Source organism: Protopterus annectens, chromosome 11.part0 (assembly GCF_019279795.1).
Source record: "Protopterus annectens isolate FY-2018-M chromosome 11.part0, PAN1.0, whole genome shotgun sequence".
Lineage (NCBI taxonomy): Eukaryota > Metazoa > Chordata > Ceratodontiformes > Protopteridae > Protopterus > Protopterus annectens.
Genome location: NC_056745.1, coordinates 1,074,077,598 through 1,074,095,009, shown reverse-complemented (window position 1 = coordinate 1,074,095,009; position 17,412 = coordinate 1,074,077,598). Strand labels below are relative to the sequence as shown.

The 17,412-nt window shown below is 38.7% G+C and overlaps 1 protein-coding gene across 2 annotated transcripts in view; it reads left to right on the top strand.

The window, feature by feature from the left end:
* Nucleotides 1–17,412, top strand: part of NTS (neurotensin) — a 214,024-nt gene that overhangs the window by 157,315 nt on the left and 39,297 nt on the right. For both annotated transcript variants that reach the window (XM_044088428.1, XM_044088427.1), the window contains exon 3: nucleotides 14,900–15,124. In XM_044088428.1, the coding sequence (XP_043944363.1) occupies nucleotides 14,900–15,124 (225 nt within the window). The remainder of the gene's footprint in view (nucleotides 1–14,899; nucleotides 15,125–17,412) is intronic.

The following is a 17,412-nucleotide window of genomic DNA, read 5'->3' as shown; positions in this document are numbered from 1 at the left end:
ACAGGTGGGAGTCAATAAGGTATTACATAGGTGGTAATCCATAGAAGTAATTAGAGATTTTAGAGATTTGGGGACTGTAATCTCCTTAATCTCTCCTTTTAGAAAAGTGGTTAGAAAGACCCCACTTATATATCCAATTTTATTATGAAAGGGTTCAAGTCTAGATCAAGAGAGGCTACTGGCCACAGCAGCTCCCACATTGGAATACAATGCCCCATAATTGATACCAATGCCCCTTTTGGGATGTACCCACCACCGACCCCAAAAAGGAGACACAAAGAGAATCACCATGCTATCAGGGAGATCACCTCCAATGTCCTATGCAAGAAACTCCAAAGAAACTCAGCTCTACTCAGTTGCTTACAGCCTACCTCAGAGTGACGCATCTATGCCTGACAAGCAATGTCATGTCAAACCCAGAATCCCTAGCAGACTCCACAAAAAATCAGCCTCCAGGAGCTACATGCTCTAAACCTCTAAAAAAAAACACAAAATAAAATAGGACATGCTGGAGGGACAGATTAATTTCTCAGAGGCTCTCACTCTGGAATAGAATCCTGACATCATGTTAGACATAGCCCCTCGCTGACCCTTTCTCAAGGATGGATGGATGGAAATGAAATTCACCCCTCTCCTCTCTCTCTCTCCTGTGTCCCTGCTAGACAACAGTAACTTAAACTAAAACCTTCTGTGATGTGATCTACTTTAGTACTGTAGTAGTAGGCTAATCTAATAGTAGGGGGCCAAACACACTCTGGCTGGCTAGCTAAATAATGCCCTAGGGCAGATAGCCTAGTATCTACCTATGAACCTATGAACCTAAAACTAGAATTCTAGTTTCTTCTTTTGGAGTGTCTGATACACTCCTTCAGAATGCAGTAACCTTAAAAGATAATCATTACAGGCCTAATTTTATATATAGTGGACTTGAGGTTCTGTAGGTAAGGGATCAGGCAGTAAATGTATAGCTTGTAACTCTGTTTTCTTTGTATTCTCATGAGTTTGGATTTTAATTTCTGTATGTGGACCATATCTATGTTACTTAATTTAGATTTTGTGTGCATTTTATTCATGTAATAATTGTTTTCCCTCTTTTTTGATATCTCTGATTTTTTTATTGTCCCAGAATTAATGTCTGCATATTTTGATATTTTCTAATTTGTCTTTTTTTCCTTCTTAATGAGATTGTTACCAGAGACCTCCTTTTTCCTCCCTGCCCATTTTAGGTACCAGTGGTTTCTCTAAAGATGATTCTTAAGCTGATTGCCTGGCATAGTGAAATCCCATCAATTTGGGGAGCTGAGAGTTTGGGATCTCACTTACCTGGACCAGTTTGAGTGAATTTTGGCTAAGATAACTTCACCCCTACACAGCTCCTTGGTAAAATTGTAATGGGACAGAATGTAGTGCTTCCCTACTGTGGTAAAATGGAATCAAAAGTGCATCATCAGTAGGATATATTCTTGTGTGACCCCCATCTCCAGGTCTGTCCCTGGATGCCAGGTTCATACACAATAAGCCAGATTTTGATATTTTATATGCTGTATTCTGTGAATCTGGTATTCATTAGCTAGATGTATCTGGTTGAGAATTTTTGCCCTCATTTTACAGCAACTATCCTTTTCAGGGTTTGTTATTAAGATCTCTACACGTTTTATCAGTGAAGGGGTAAATATTTGATTTTAGTACAAATGGTTGCTGGATCAGATATAAAGTGAGATTACTTATATGTATGTCCTAGGTGTGGGAATATTGTGCAGCTTTCTCTTAGTGTACTATTCATCCCAGTTTTGCTTCCAGACTTTTTTGCAAGAATTCATAGATTTCCTCATCAACATAATACTTGAACTCCCAAGATGGACTATGCAAGGTGAATTCAGTCCCTTTTTTGATAGTGATTCCTGTGAAAAGTTTATGAATTTTGTCAAATTATGGAAAATTCCAGCTTTGCTCAGGTAGTTTTCTCTGTGACCCACTTTGGTGGACTATATATCTGAGTGAGTGGTGGTCATGATAGAATTGGATATAAAACTACTTTCATGGTTTGACCAGGCTCTTGTCTAGTTCATTCTAGGGTTTCCTCCTCTTCCTGTCACAAGTACTGGGTTGATCCATTACTGGAGAATCAATGATCCCTATAATTGATTGATTATTGGGTGGGAGCAGTGCTGATAGTCCAGATTACCTTGTGGATATTTATAATATGGCATTCATGGTGGCACCTTCTCACCCCATCCTAGTGTGCATCCTAAATCTATCCTGACCAGATAGTGGTAGACTGTCCAAAACCTCCTTGACTTCCACAGGCAGTGCGGGAGTTGGATCACACATGGTACAGCGCACATCTGACTGAAGATAAATGTAAAACGAAAAGGCATTACGCCCAGTATCAGTTAGAGATCACATGTAAGAAGGCAGCATTCATGTCTAATGAGAGCTTTGTCATGTCAAACCATCCAGCTAAACAATTTCAAACCAGGCATTATCTATGCAGTCCAGCTTGTCTTATATCTCAAAGAACATTATACCAGTTAGATGTAATACCAGGCTACAACTCTTACGACACTTTTCGGCCACCAAACCAGGACCGAAACACTAAAGGCGGAGGAGTGTCAATATTCACCAAGGATATTCACACCACCAGGCTAGTTGCCCAACACAATGCATCTGAAATTCTCCAGGTGCAACTAACACTAGGTAAGACTCCAATCCAAATTGTAGCTTGCCACCATACCTCAAGATTCTCACTACACCTTTCTAAACATACTGGAAAATATTAAGATAGAGTCAAACACCCTAATACTGGGTGATTTTAACTACCCTGCCATTAACTGGGAAAACTACTCATGTACCAACACCTTTGCCCAATGGTTCTTGGAATTCATAAATTCCAACACCCTGGATCAACTAATCCATAGTCCCACCAGGGGCTCCAATATCCTAGACCTAGTCATTACCAACATGGGAAATCAATGCTCCACACCTATGGTCACCCCCTCATTAGTCAGGTCTGACCATAAGCTAATCACCCTTAGCATCCACATCCCACCCCCACACTCCAGTAAGGAAACCTCCATAAAAAACTTCTCCAAAGCCAACTTCATGCTACTCAAGTCAGAAGTGACAAACTTCATGACACCCATGCAGACAGGAACTGAAAGTTCAACTGCTGAATCCTACACTAAGGCAATGTACGAGCACATCCACTCATGCATGAATCGTGCCATCCCAATTAGAACCAAGATGCTCTCATCCAAAAAAAGGAAGCCAATCTGGTGGTCCCCTGCCATAAACAAACTTTACAACAAAAGGAAGAAACTGTTGCAGAAAAGAGGAAAATCCCAGGATGCAAAAAACTCCCTTACCAGCCTCAGTAAGAAATTGAGATCCTTCATAAAATCCTCCAAAGCTAGTTACGAAAATAAAATTGCCAAAGATTCCAAAGACAACCACAAGGCATTCTGTAATTATGTCAAGAATCTAAATGGCAATGCTCAGATCTGCTCTGAGCTAAAACAGAATGGCATTAAATATACTGATCCCAAGAATATTGCCAATATCCTGGCAGATCGATTCAGTGCCAACCCCCCCCCTCACCCCCTAAATGGCCCATTTCAGTACCAGGAGATTGCCAAATTCTGGTAATAACAGCCACACAGGTAAAAAATGCACTCTCCAAAGCTAAGAATACAGCATCCATGGGACCAGATGACATTCTGGGCTGTGTACTACATGAACTGCAATATGAACTGGCACCTCATCTAAGTGTCAGGTTTAATCATAACCTCACCTCAGGTTTCGTGCCCACTGAGTGGCACAGAGCTACAGTTATCCCACTCCACAAGGGGGGATCCACCTTGGATCCCGGAAACTACCATCCCATCAATCTGACAAGCCTTATCTGCAAGGCCATGGAGCGTATTATCATGGAACTTATAAACAAAGACATTGGCAATCTTCAAACACTGGACCCCACCCAGTTTGGGTTTGTGAAGGGCCGATCTTGTCTCCTGAACCTGATTGACTTCTTTGAATCAGTCTCCAGAGCCATGGACAGGGTAAGGTGGTCCACACAGCCTATCTAGACCTTGCCAAGGCCTTTGACACCATCCCCCACTCTGGAATCATAGATAAACTTACTAAGCTGGGCATTAATCCCTACATCACCCAATGGGTTGCTAACTGGCTTACTGATAGAACCCACACTGTAAAAGTAGCTGACTCCAAATCCAGCTCCAGACAAGTGACAAGTGGAGTACCTCAGGGTTCAGTCCTGGGACTGCTCTTGTTTGGCATCTACTTCTCTGAAGTACAGGCCAACACTAAGGGACTCTGGCTAACAAAGTTCGCAGATGAATGCAAACTGGGAGCCATTATTAAATCCCCAAATGATGTGGATACTCTACAAAAGGGCCTTACAGAAACAGATGCTTGGTGCCAGAGCCATGGGCTCAAGCTCAATGCCAAGAAATGTATAGTTATCCCCTTTGGGAAAAAACATGTATCCATAAATTACCATATAGGTGGCAGTACACTAAACACCGAAAGTGTGATAAGAGACTTAGGGACACAGGTGGACAGTGGTCTCACCTTCGATAACCACATCGCCACAACAGTCAGGAAATCCTTCTATGTGGCACACCTCATCACTAAGGGCTTTTCATCCAGAAAAAAGGAGGTCATTGTCCCATTGTACTCATCCCTCATTAGACCCATTATAGAATACAATGCCCTGTTTGGTATGTACCTCTCAAGACATCTGCAACAACTGGAAAGGCCACAGAAATACCTCACTAAAAGAATCACAGGCCTAAAGCAGATGCCCTATGCTGACCGCCTTAAAAAACTCCAGCTATACTCTGTCGCATATGGTCTACTCAGAGGTGATCTCTGCTTAACATACAAGGCCATGTCAGACCCAGAGCTGTTGGACATGCTGCGCTTAAAGAAATCCCAATCCCTCAGAGACACATGCTCCAGGGATTTAAACCTTGTCATCACAATAAACAAAACATGCTGGAGGGATAGGTTCCTGACCCCAAGACTCCCCAGACTCTGGAATAGATTGCCCATACATGTCAAGCAAAGTGCCTCTTTGGCCCTTTTCAAAAGGAACCTTGAAGATTGGATGGGAGAAAGGAAATTCATCCTGGGATCATGTCAGTCGCCCTGGTAGACAGGGGTCCAGGGAAGTAAATAGTGTGGGAAGAAATAGCCAGGGAATTGTTATGGCTAGACTTGTATAGGCCCTAGGGCTGATAGCCTAGTACCAAGCTATGAACCTATGAACCTATAAAGTAAGGTGTCTTCAGTTTGGCATATCTTTGCTGATTCTGTCTGTACTAAATCATCTGGCAGGGCCTACATTGTCCATTTTGTTTGGACTGACATGATATGTTAGCTATGAAGATGTCATGAATACACCCTACTATGGATTAGATCTGTGTCCAGTCAAATTAGTTAGCTCTTGCTACGAGTTCTTGAGTCTAGTTATTTTCCAGGTAGTATTGACCTACTTGTCAGTTAATTTTCCCATCTAATTAAAAATATATATATTGACTGCTACTCTTAGGAAGCCTACTTAACATCCTTACAAGCTGGAACATTTTCTGACCTGTCTTTATCTTCCAGTTTTTTAGGATGGTAGTTATAAATGTGGTACACAAACAGCTATATTATTATTTATTACCTCATGTTCTCTTGATCTCTTTATCTCATGATTCATAGACTCATTTCACTCTAGCTTTCAATCAAGACAAAGTACTAAGACTGCTATTGTTAGGGTAGTCTGTGCCTTCACAGTAAGGGACCAAGGGTTACATTCCAACTTGATTATGTTTTATCTCTCAGTGACATCATGGAACATGAGATCCTTTTGGAGTGCCTTAAAACATAGCGTGGTATCTATGACAGTGTACTTGAGTGAAACACCTCTTACTTCTCAGGTCATTTTCATCAGGTGAGCTCTGAAGATAATTCTTCAGAAAGTTATAATTTGTGATGTGGAGTAATTTTGGCTCCCCTGTACAGGTCTATGTTATTTCTGAGGTTAGGGACATGGGGTGTCATCGCAGCTCTGATGACATCCAGGAATATCCTTCTTTTTCACAAGACCAGCCGTCTGATTTTACCACCCTGCAGTACTGCCTGATTTCATCAGCTGGATGAGTATTAGTGAAAATAAAGCCAGTACTTCAAAAGCTAAGACTGTGTTGCTGCACGCTGCCATCTGCCATTTTGTATTCCCTCTTATCTTTTTTGTAGATAGTCATTTAGCATCTGCATTCAAGGCAAAAATCTGGATTGAGCTGATGGTAGACGCTTGATAGTTCAACAATATGATGGAAAAAACAATTAGAAAAAAATCTCAATGCACTTTTTAAGAACCTGTTGACCCTGAATGATCAGATGTCAGTAGTTATCAGAAAGTCCTACCTCCTTCTGAAGGCTATCACTTGGATCAAACACCTTTTGTCTGAAAAACCGGCAACAAATACACATACACTTGTTTTACTGCTTCTCAAAAGCTGTAGTGCTCTTTACCTGGAGATCCTTGGGTACAGACTTCCCTTACTTGCAGTAGATTTCTGTATTCAAAGTTCTGAATGTGTTTTCCGAGTCTTACAAAATCATCCCTGTGCTGCAGGATCTGAGCTGGCTGACTGTACCTACTAAACCTTTTTTAAAATATTTTTTTTCTTACTGACCTTTGCTTAGAGTGAGACCCCTTTACACTTAAATGTGCTGGTGGAACCTTATATCTTCATTCATCCTCTCAGTGTGACAGGCTGTTGCCTGATCACAGAGCCAGGTTACAAACATCTGGCAGATACCTTCCAGTATTATGTCAGACCATCAAAAGAAACAGTGGTCAGAACTCATTTAAATACTATGCATCTACCAATCAGCTTGCACTAAAATACAAATACATCAATTTATAGTGGAATTGACAAAATTAATGCCATATATCCAAGTCAAACACAGGATAACACAGCCAAACTGAAAACCATATATATAAAAATGTAAAAATATATATGCAAAAATGTATAAATATAAAATTAAATATGAAAATCTCAAAAAACAATTTGCATCATAATTACCTAATCAAAAGTTTCCTAGATTTTAATGTGGGCTTAATAGAGGCTCTCTCATTTAAACCCTTGCCTCTATTGGCCCTAAGCCTCAATATCCATTTCACCTCCTTATTCTCCATTAAATTCCAAATGTCACCTTCTCATATAGTAGGTCTAACCAAATCTATTACCATAAATCTAAAGGTATGTTCATCCCCCTGTGCCATAATATGTTTAGATAAAGCATTAGTTTGTGACCTAATTCTGATGTTATAAATGGGTTCCCTGACTCTATCTCTAAGTAGCCTGTCCATTTTTCCAACGTAAAATGACCTATAGGTCACACACTTAGCAAGGTAAACTACATGTGATGTTCTACAATCTGCATCAATCTCAAAATTAAAATGTTGGCCTGTATCAGGATGTACAAAGACCTTTGTAATATCAAGATAGCCACAAAAGTTGCAGCTTCCATACGGATGGGTACCACTCATACCATCGGTATGTCTACCACTATCTCTAGGATGACATAACAACCTCTTCAGTTTGCGCTTGTTCTTAAACAAAAATGTACATTTTTATTTACATTTTTGTTTAAGAACAAGTGCAACCTGAAGAGGCTTAAATGAGAGTGCCTCTATTAAGCCCACATTAAAATCCAGGAAACTTTTGATTAGGTAATTATGATGCTAATTGTGTTTTTTGAGATTTTCCTATTTAATTTTATATTTATGTATTTTTGTATATATATTTTTACATTTTTATATATATATGGTTTTCAGTTTGGTTGCGTTATCCTGTGTTTGACTTGGATGCATGGCATTAATTTTGTCAGTTCCACTTTAAATTGATGTATTTGTATTTTAGTGCAAGTTGATTGGTAGATGCATAGTTTTTAAATGAGTTCTGACCACTGTTTCTTTTGATGGTCTGAAGAAGCTTTTATGCGAAAGAGCTTACCAATTTTAAATAAAAACAGTCTTCATTATTTTATGGTTTATTTTTTTATGGACTACATGGTTCATGGACTGCTCTATTACTATCTGTTGATTTGGCAGATATTGTTTTGGCTATTTTGCTCTGATTTTGTGGAATCAATTAATTTCATTGATTGTAAGACTGGGGTCTCTTTTAACAGGTCCCTTTGGTACCACATGTTTTGAATGGCTTATTTTAATCCTAAGATAAACTTTGTAACAATCACTGTACATATATCTTTCTGAGAACGATCTCTCCACTGCTTTCAAGTGTACTGTTATGTTACAAGTGATTAATGTTGTTTTCTGACACTTTGCAGTTCTTGGACCCTCAGGAAAAAAAGTGCACCTTTGTTCTAATCCCAGTTCCTGCTTTTCTGTCTTGTGATTTAGACAGTAGTGCACTAACCATCCCAGACTAGCCTGCCTAGTTTCCATACTAGTATCTAGTTACTGCGATTGCACTGTTACTATCATATTCATATTCTCTGCTCTGATTTTGCTGGATAACAACACTGTCAGTGCTCATGTGCAATATGCAAATTCAGAGTGGCTAATTGTGAGGTTGGTGCACCTTATCTTCAGTGACAAATATTCTGTTTTTTCCATGTGTTACTATAAAACTTGCAAAAGCTTGTTGCATCCTCCTTCTGACCAGATTAATAGATATGAAGGAGGGATCTCATATCAGAGAGTATAACTACTGTTTTTTTTTCTATACAATCTGTTCTCATTGACCCTTTTACAACTTGGGCAACTTTGGCTTCCACTTTGATTTCCTCATTTCTTTGTCTGTCCCACAGTGTATATCCTACTACCTGTCTCATTCACTCTGTCTCATCAGCACTAGCTTCCTCAGCTGCTCTGCCTTCACTGTCCAGGCCTCTGTATCATAGAGAAGTACAGGTGGCACCACTGTTTTATACACATTATCATTCTCCTGTTACACACCACTCCTGACACCTTGTGCCACTTGGCTGTGGTACCTCTAGTACCAGCTCTGGCCTCCTTATTCAGACTTCCCAGTTGCACGAAGCTGTTAACTCATTTCAGTATTTCCTATCTTCTCATTTCCCTCCTTTTGCTGCTATGGCAGTGTCTTCTGTGTACACAGTTTCATCCTGTGTGTTCAGAGTCTACTTGCAGTCCCACATCGTCAGTCTACAACATCTTTAATGATCTGCCCCTTCAGCCTGTCACTGTAGTCCATCACTAGAATGAACAAGAGTGAACCCTGATGCACAACAACTCCTATTGGAAAATTCTCTGTGAGTCTGTACACTGTCCATACTTGTTTCACTGTGTTCGTGTACATAAACTGCACTAATTCTACCAATGCTTCTGCGGATCTGGAGCACCCTTCCATCTACCCTCAATCAATTTGAAAATCAGCAAACCTTCAAGGCCTGCCTGAGAGAACATCTTACTACTTCCTGGCTATGCAGCTGTATATCTCCAGGATAATAAATGTCACACACACACACACACACACACACACACACACACACACACACACACACATCATCATCATCATCCATCCACTAATCTCCATCTATCACCTTCCTTTCAACCTTCCCCACCAATACCAACCTACCAATTCATCTGTAACAACCAGCATCCAGTCCTCTCTCTCTCTCCAGCCACATGTCACCAAGTGGTGCCCACCAGCACCTTTCTAGGCAAAAGACAATCAAATGTAGCAGTCAGTACAGGACACCTCATCACTGTGAAACTAATCATCATGCAAATATCCATGCAAGTATTTTGAGTCTCCTGTTATACATACTACAAAATATATAACCAAATTTCAATGACTGATGATTACATCTATTATAGTTTTAACCTTTGCTAATATTGATATTAGATTTACATTGTATTACTGTAGTCTTAAGCCTTGCCTGTATGTAATAAAGTTTTCTATTAGATTAAATTGTATGGAGCTTTTCCTTCCAGGCCTCCACTGAAAAGGAGTCTTCATGCCAAGATGTACTAATTAAATGTAAAATAAATAAATTAAATACAATCTTGTGATATGCTTTCTCTAAGTCTAAGAATGCCCACTTGAACTGTTCCCTCTCTTCCAGTTTCTTCTTCATTATGTGGCTCAGTACAAACATCAGGTCATTGGCACTGCATTATCTGAATAACTGCTCATCTCAACTCTTACTTTCTACTACTTTGGGCATCCATTTATTGATGACCCTCTTCAGCACTTTTATGCAACGTGATAAGAGTGTGATACCGCCGTACTGCTCACAGATGAGAGTATCGCCATTGTTCTTTTACCCTGGTACTAGAATGCTTACTTTCCATTTGTTTGAGGTATGCCTCTCCCCCCACATCCTCCACATATCATAGTGAATACTCTTTAGAGACATTTCTTCCTTAAAGAACCCATCTTCATCAGATCTGCTACAACTTCATCTAAGTCTACCCCTCTCCATCACTTCATTTTTATTAATGCACTTTGTACTCTTCTCGGAGGGTTTCTACTTCTTCTTTCAATGCAAGATGTGAATGTAGCAGTACAGCTCATGTGAGGTTTCATCATTCAGAATCATCTATAGGTACACCTTCCATTTGCCCTTAATATCCTTTAGTATGGCGAGCAGAGTACTGCTGGCTAGGTGCTCCTTCTGTTTGCCCTTAATATCCTTTAGTATGGTGAGCAGAGTACTGCTGGATAGGTACTCCTCCCGTTTGCCCTTAATATCCTTTAGTATGATGAGCAGAGTACTGCTGGCTAGGTACTCCTTCCATTTGCCCTTAATATCCTTTAGTATGGTGAGCAGAGTACTGCTGGCTAGGTACTCCTTCCATTTGCCCTTAATATCCTTTAGTATGGTGAGCAGAGTACTGCTGGCTAGGTACTCCTTCCGTTTTCCCTTAATATCCTTTAGTATGGTGAGCAGAGTACTGCTGGCTAGGTACTCCTTCCATTTGCCCTTAATATCCTTTAGTATGGTGAGCAGAGTACTGCTGGCTAGGTACTCCTTCCGTTTGCCCTTAATATCCTTTAGTATGGTGAGCAGAGTACTACTGGCTAGGTACTCCTTTCATTTGCCCTTAATATCCTTTAGTATGGTGAGCAGAGTACTGCTGGCTAGGTATTCCTTCCATTTGCCCTTAATATCCTTTAGTATGGTGAGCAGAGTACTGCTGGCTAGGTACTCCTTCCATTTGCCCTTAATATCCTTTAGTATGGTGAGCAGAGTACTGCTGGCTAGGTACTCCTTCCGTTTTCCCTTAATATCCTTTAGTATGGTGAGCAGAGTACTGCTGGCTGGGTACTCCTTCCATTTGCCCTTAATATCCTTCAGTATGGTGAGCAGAGTACTGCTGTTGCCCTTAATATCCTTTAGTATGGTGAGCAGAGTACTGCTGGCTAGGTACTCCTTTCGTTTGCCCTTAATATCCTTTAGTATGGTGAGCATACATACATACATACACACACATATTTATATATATATATATATATATATATATATATGTTGAACTAATTCAATATTTTGATATTTCATTTTAATTTTATAAATAGATTTCATTACAGAGATGCTGGATTGATAAAGCCATAAAATCCATGCACATGGATTACTGCAGAGTAACACATAGTTATACAAATATATTAATTTGGAGTAAACTACTTCCACTGAGACTAAACTTTTATGATTCTCACAACATTTTTCTTTTATCTGCATTTACAGCTACTAAAGGTGGAGTAAATTAAAGTACATGCCGTGACATTTTACTTAACTCAGGTGTTCTTTAATATTACAAACAAGGCATTTTAATTCTGAGATTCACATTACAATAAAAATAACACATTTACATTTATTTTAAAATAATAAAGTCTAAAATGGGGTTCATTGTTTAATAATTAGGTTATTAAAACACTGTAAACACTGTGAGAGATCTGACATAATGATTAAGGTCTTTACCGCACAAATATGTAGCACAAGCTTTGATTCTGATCTCTAGTTGTTGGCTAGGCTTGCAATAGTCTGCAGACTGTTAGCCTAGTATTTACCTATGAACAATAGGTTTGTAAAATATAAACAGTAATAATATAACACTATTTTTCTAGGATTGTTCTTCCAACTATATTATGATATTACTTTTATGAATTACAGATCTATAGGCAAATTTATCCGGTTAGTTGATTAAGTCAGGGCTAGATAAAGCCCATTTTCGAGTCTGGAAGCCTAAACCAGAATTTGACTCATCAAGTAAATTGCTACTTCCTCGAGATACTGATACTGATACATAAGAGTATAGAGATCTACTACACGTGCCAGAGTCCCATTTTCTCGAAGACCACCATATTGCCAGCAAGGACTTGATATTCCTGTAACTTGCCGAAGCTATCACTTACACTCAGACACAAATAATGGTTTAGGGAAAGGGGCCTCAGCCATGTGCAAAAGGAGTGGAGCTGCTACACCTTACTCAGATGCATTGCTCACGTTTGAACAAGGTATTGGGAAGGGAGTTGGGGATGTAGCTTAGAGGTTACAGGCAGCAATCAGGAGGAGGGATTTATGTTTAAAGAGAGAAGTTTTTCAGTTGGGAGAGGAAGATGAATTTAGGGTTAGGAAGAGGAAGGGAAGTTTAGCTCTAGGGAGCAATCAGTGAGTTTAGATTTAGTGAGGGGGGAGTAAAGGTTTAGATTTAGGGAGGGAGAGTGGAGTTTTAGGTGTGACTGAGGACTTTGGAGTTAGGGAGGCTGAGTGGAGTTTTAATTTAGGGACCAATTGAGGATTTGAGATGTAAAAGGGTGAGTGGAGTTTTAGGATTAGGCAGCAATTGATGTCTATAGGTTTAGAAAGCAAGACAGGAGTTTTATGGTTTGGTATGGGGAGCAAGAATTCATGTTAGGTTTAAGGAATGGGTTGGAGGTTTAGGGTCAGATTTAGGGCACTGGTAGGATCAGCTGGTAGGAGGACCATTTAATTAAGTAGGATCAGAGTAGCAATAGTTGGGGTACTTGCTGTTCAGAGTAACTGGCATTGTGGAGGTGTGCTGTGAGCTACTAGCAGATGAGCACTTATAGTGGGCCCAGACTATAATATATATATAATAGAATGGTAAGTGTGCATTTGGGATTTTATTAATAGGAATTATGATGAAATATAGATGGCAGATTCCTATTTTAAACTGGTTAATAATGAAGTTCTCATTACATTTATGAAAAAAATGAATGCAAGAAGGAAAGAAGTTTTTTCATGAGAATAAGCTTGTATGTTGTTACTGCTTATAATTTATTTTCTAGAACCAGTTAAACTCTATTGGAAATTTTTAACTCAAGATAAAAGCTTTTTAGTAGTATATTACATGGGACCCCAGTGTTTCTTTTTAAAAGGAGTTGCAATATAGGTGACATGCTTGTACATAGCCACTATAAGCATCCAAAGAAATATTTTAATAATGATCCGATAAATAATGGGGAAATTACCCCTGTGGATCATGTAGTGTTTTAAATACAATGAGGCTTGAGATAAGTGCCAAGTATACGTGTACAACAGGTGGTCTACTTTATGCCATCAAATGACCTTGTGAATAGGTATATATAGGAGAGACATTTTAAAAACAGACCACATGAACATGTGAGAGATGTTAAACTGCAAAATGTAAACTCTTAAGAATGCTTTAAAAAAATCTCATAAAATAATAAGATAGTACATTGTTCCCTAGGGTGACAAACATGGACTATAACTGGAAGTGTCTGATTTAATTTGATTATGTATTGTTTAATTGATGAGTAGTTTTTATTGGATTGCTAGAATTTTTAAAACTTTATTTTGTATGTAACTCTCTAATGAACTTCTATGGAAGGTTAGCTATGGCACCAGAAGGTTTAATAAGGTGTGCAGTTTTGGAATCTGTTTGCCAGTTTGTTGTTTTGCAGCTGAGTTTCTGTATGTGTCTGTGACACTGTCTGCCTTCACATCTTTTTTGTGTGTATACATGTAACTAACTCTGAGACTGTGTGTTTGTGTATATGTGGGTATATATATATATATATATATATATATATATATATATATATATATATATATATGTATACAAAAATGGCAAAAATTAAAGCCAGTATAAAACAATTTAATTGATATCCAATTTTTAAGCACAGTAATGCCCTCAAATGTAGGCATTACAGAGAAATAGCAGACCTTCCAGAGGTATGGAAGTCATACCCCTCAAGTGTACCTCATTATGAGGAATATTCATTTGGAGGTCTTAAAGAGTTCATGTTCCTCAAAGTTTCACATTGTAAGGTCTGTCACACATTCAATGTTAGGAAATTTTTAACTGATAGCCATGGTAAATGGAACTGAATCATATTAATTCATTAAAAGAACTATTGCATAAGTAAAAATATCACATTTTAACAATCCTATGAGCTTCCTAGTTAAAGTTGTTAGAAAGCTGTCAGTAAATGTTCCACATTTTGCCCATTTGTTCCACATTATGAGAGGTTGTGTTTCACATTTTGGAGCTGGAGGTTGTTAGCCATGATGGAGGTTCTCTGTCTGAAGGGGTGGGCATCATAACATGCCTGTGTAGTCTGTTATTTCATTGTAATACCAGCCTGCATTATTACTTGCAAACAGCTAACATTTCTCAAATTGCATTGGTTCCATTGCAGTGCTGGTCATGCACGCAAAAACCAAAACAAGGCTACTGGATTTGTTAAAAATGTAAACTAAGTTCCTTCTTGATTAGCATTTTTTGTGAAGGCTCTGATTAAGTGACGTGTGGTAGGAATAAATGTCCAGGCTTTACAGGTAAATTTAATTTCCATTAAAGTACTTTAAAATGGTTTTGTAACCTTTACATTGCCTTTATTTTCAGGTAAACAAACCAGGACTTACATACTGGAAACTCACATTGCCATATATATGCAGTCTACTAAGTAATGCAAACAACCAAGCTGAAGATTCCTGGAGGAACATTGATGAGGAAATCTCTTCAAGAAGCCAGCTGTCTGCTCCACAGAATGATGTTGACTTGGAAGCAGTGCTGATGATTTACCAACTTCAGAATCTCTGTAGCAGCACACCTTTCCAGCAGTGGCAGGTAAAACTTGCATTACATGAAACATTTAATGGAATCAGAATGTAGAATGGATAATTCCTTTTGCAAAGCCCTAGACATATGATCCATCTTAGTTTATTAAATATGGCAATACATTTATTAAAAACATGTTTTAGGCAGCTCATTTTATATTTGTTTCATATTGTTTAAACTCACATTCACAGGCAAGGATGCATGTTTTTTTCTGATGGAAACATTTAATATGTAAAACAAGGAAATACTACCTGTCATGATTTCAGTGTACTACATTGCAAGCATGGTAGACTTATTACTATAAATGTATATTACTGACTTTGTTATAAAGTGGACAACAAGAGTCTTAAAACCCTGTTGGTTCTTAGCCATGATGAAGTTCACATGTGCTGCACATTTTAACTTTTACATTGTGGATCCAATTTATAATAAGTATAATGCACCACAGGGTGTGCATTATTTCTGGAAACTGTCATGTCTCAGGTAGGTAGAGTACACCATGAGACATGGTAATATGTCCACTGATAACCACCCACTATAACATGTTATTCTTTAAATAAGTAATGCTTTTGCAAAGCAAAATACATGATCTCCCATCATTGTTTTCATGTTAACATGTGCAACAAACAAAATAACAGAAAACATTTTAATCCTCTTCTGAGATCATGATCTTGTTGGTGTGGATGATGTGAAGATCTGCATGTGATCCTTAGAATTATATAGGTTTATGCCCTTTGTACGTTCAGTCCTGAAACATTGGACTAATGAGAGAGCTACAAAAAGGAAGTTTCAAAACTCTGATCCCTGTAGTGGTTCAATTAAGGAATTAGGGACATTTATTCAGGACAGGAATAGTAAAATCTAGTTTATATTCCCTTCTTTAAGCTCATTTGATCAGGTTACATTGCTCATTTCTTTACTGAATGAGTGAGACGGAGCAGTAGTGCAGCGGTAGCATTGTCGCCTCACAGCAAGAGGTTTTCCATTTCGATTCTCGGCTGGGGTTCCCTCTGTGTGGAGTCTGCATGTCTTCCCTATGTTTGTGTGGGTTTCCTCTGGGTGCTCTGTTTTCCTCCCACATTACAAAGACAAGCGTCTGGAGTGCTTCTCCCTCTGCTGAAAATTGGCTTGTTCCAAGTTGGACTTTCCTGGTTAACAAATGTAAAATAAATAAATAAAATTTAATTGCAGATGATCCAAGGTCAGTGCACCTCAGAGAAAGAGCATGATAGGCAATACATTTCCTGCCAGTGGTCATTCTTTTGGCAAGATACAACAACCCCGGTGTAACATAGAGTAAGGGGATAAAAGACTTCATGGGGTGTAATTGGGCCTAGTCTCCTTTTTTGTTTTTGTTTTTGTTTCACACAAGTACTTAATGTCACAAGTTTGAGTAGTTTCATTATGAACAAGTCTGCACTTGTAGCCAGCATGTAAGTGAAGAGCAAATGATCAGAAAATAACTTTGGCTGTCATGACTGCGCAAATCTGATGTATAACCTGTGTGCTAATGTCACAGGTCATTTTTCAGGGGGAATAAGTCATCCTATACCTCACACACTGAGGGGAATGCCCCCAAATCCCACAAACTTACTTCTACCAACTTCATGGATACACAACATGGAAGTGGGAGATACTCTGTAAAACAATGCACAGTGGTTTCAAGCAATCATTGTTTGCATATTAACATGTATGAGTAAGTAATGTCTGAAACCCCTCCGACTGTGAAAATATAGGACAGTCTCTGCTCTCAAAATGTAATTTTAAAAAAAAATTGTACCTAAGTTTATAAGCTTATATAATGCAAGTGTATATATTTATTTATTTATTTATTTGTTTGTTTGTTTTTATTTTTTTTAACAGATGTATTAGAGCTACATGACACACCCACATCTGTGGGTGATGTTTGCTGGCAAGCTCATGGAGGCCAACTGAACTATTTAGTCTGGCTAGTTTGGGGAGAACAATAAACTGTGTTGGTCTGCTTTGTGGGCTCACCACCTGCAAGGCAAAGTATGGACACCTCATGTGATGTCTGTCATGTAGTAGGAAAGAGAAGAATTGACTAGGCTATCTCAAAAGAAGCTGAATCCTGCAATAGGGAATGCCACCTCTCTACTTGGGAAGGAATGTAAGTTTGTATGGAAAGTTCATAGATTCTTGTCTTAATACTAGGTTAATGACCCCAGGGGCATACCTCTCAACTGTCTAGATTTTCACAGAATGTCCAGAGTTTTGCCTCATATTTTTGTTCTGTTCTTCATACAATTTGTGGTTTTCCTGCAAATCACTGAGGA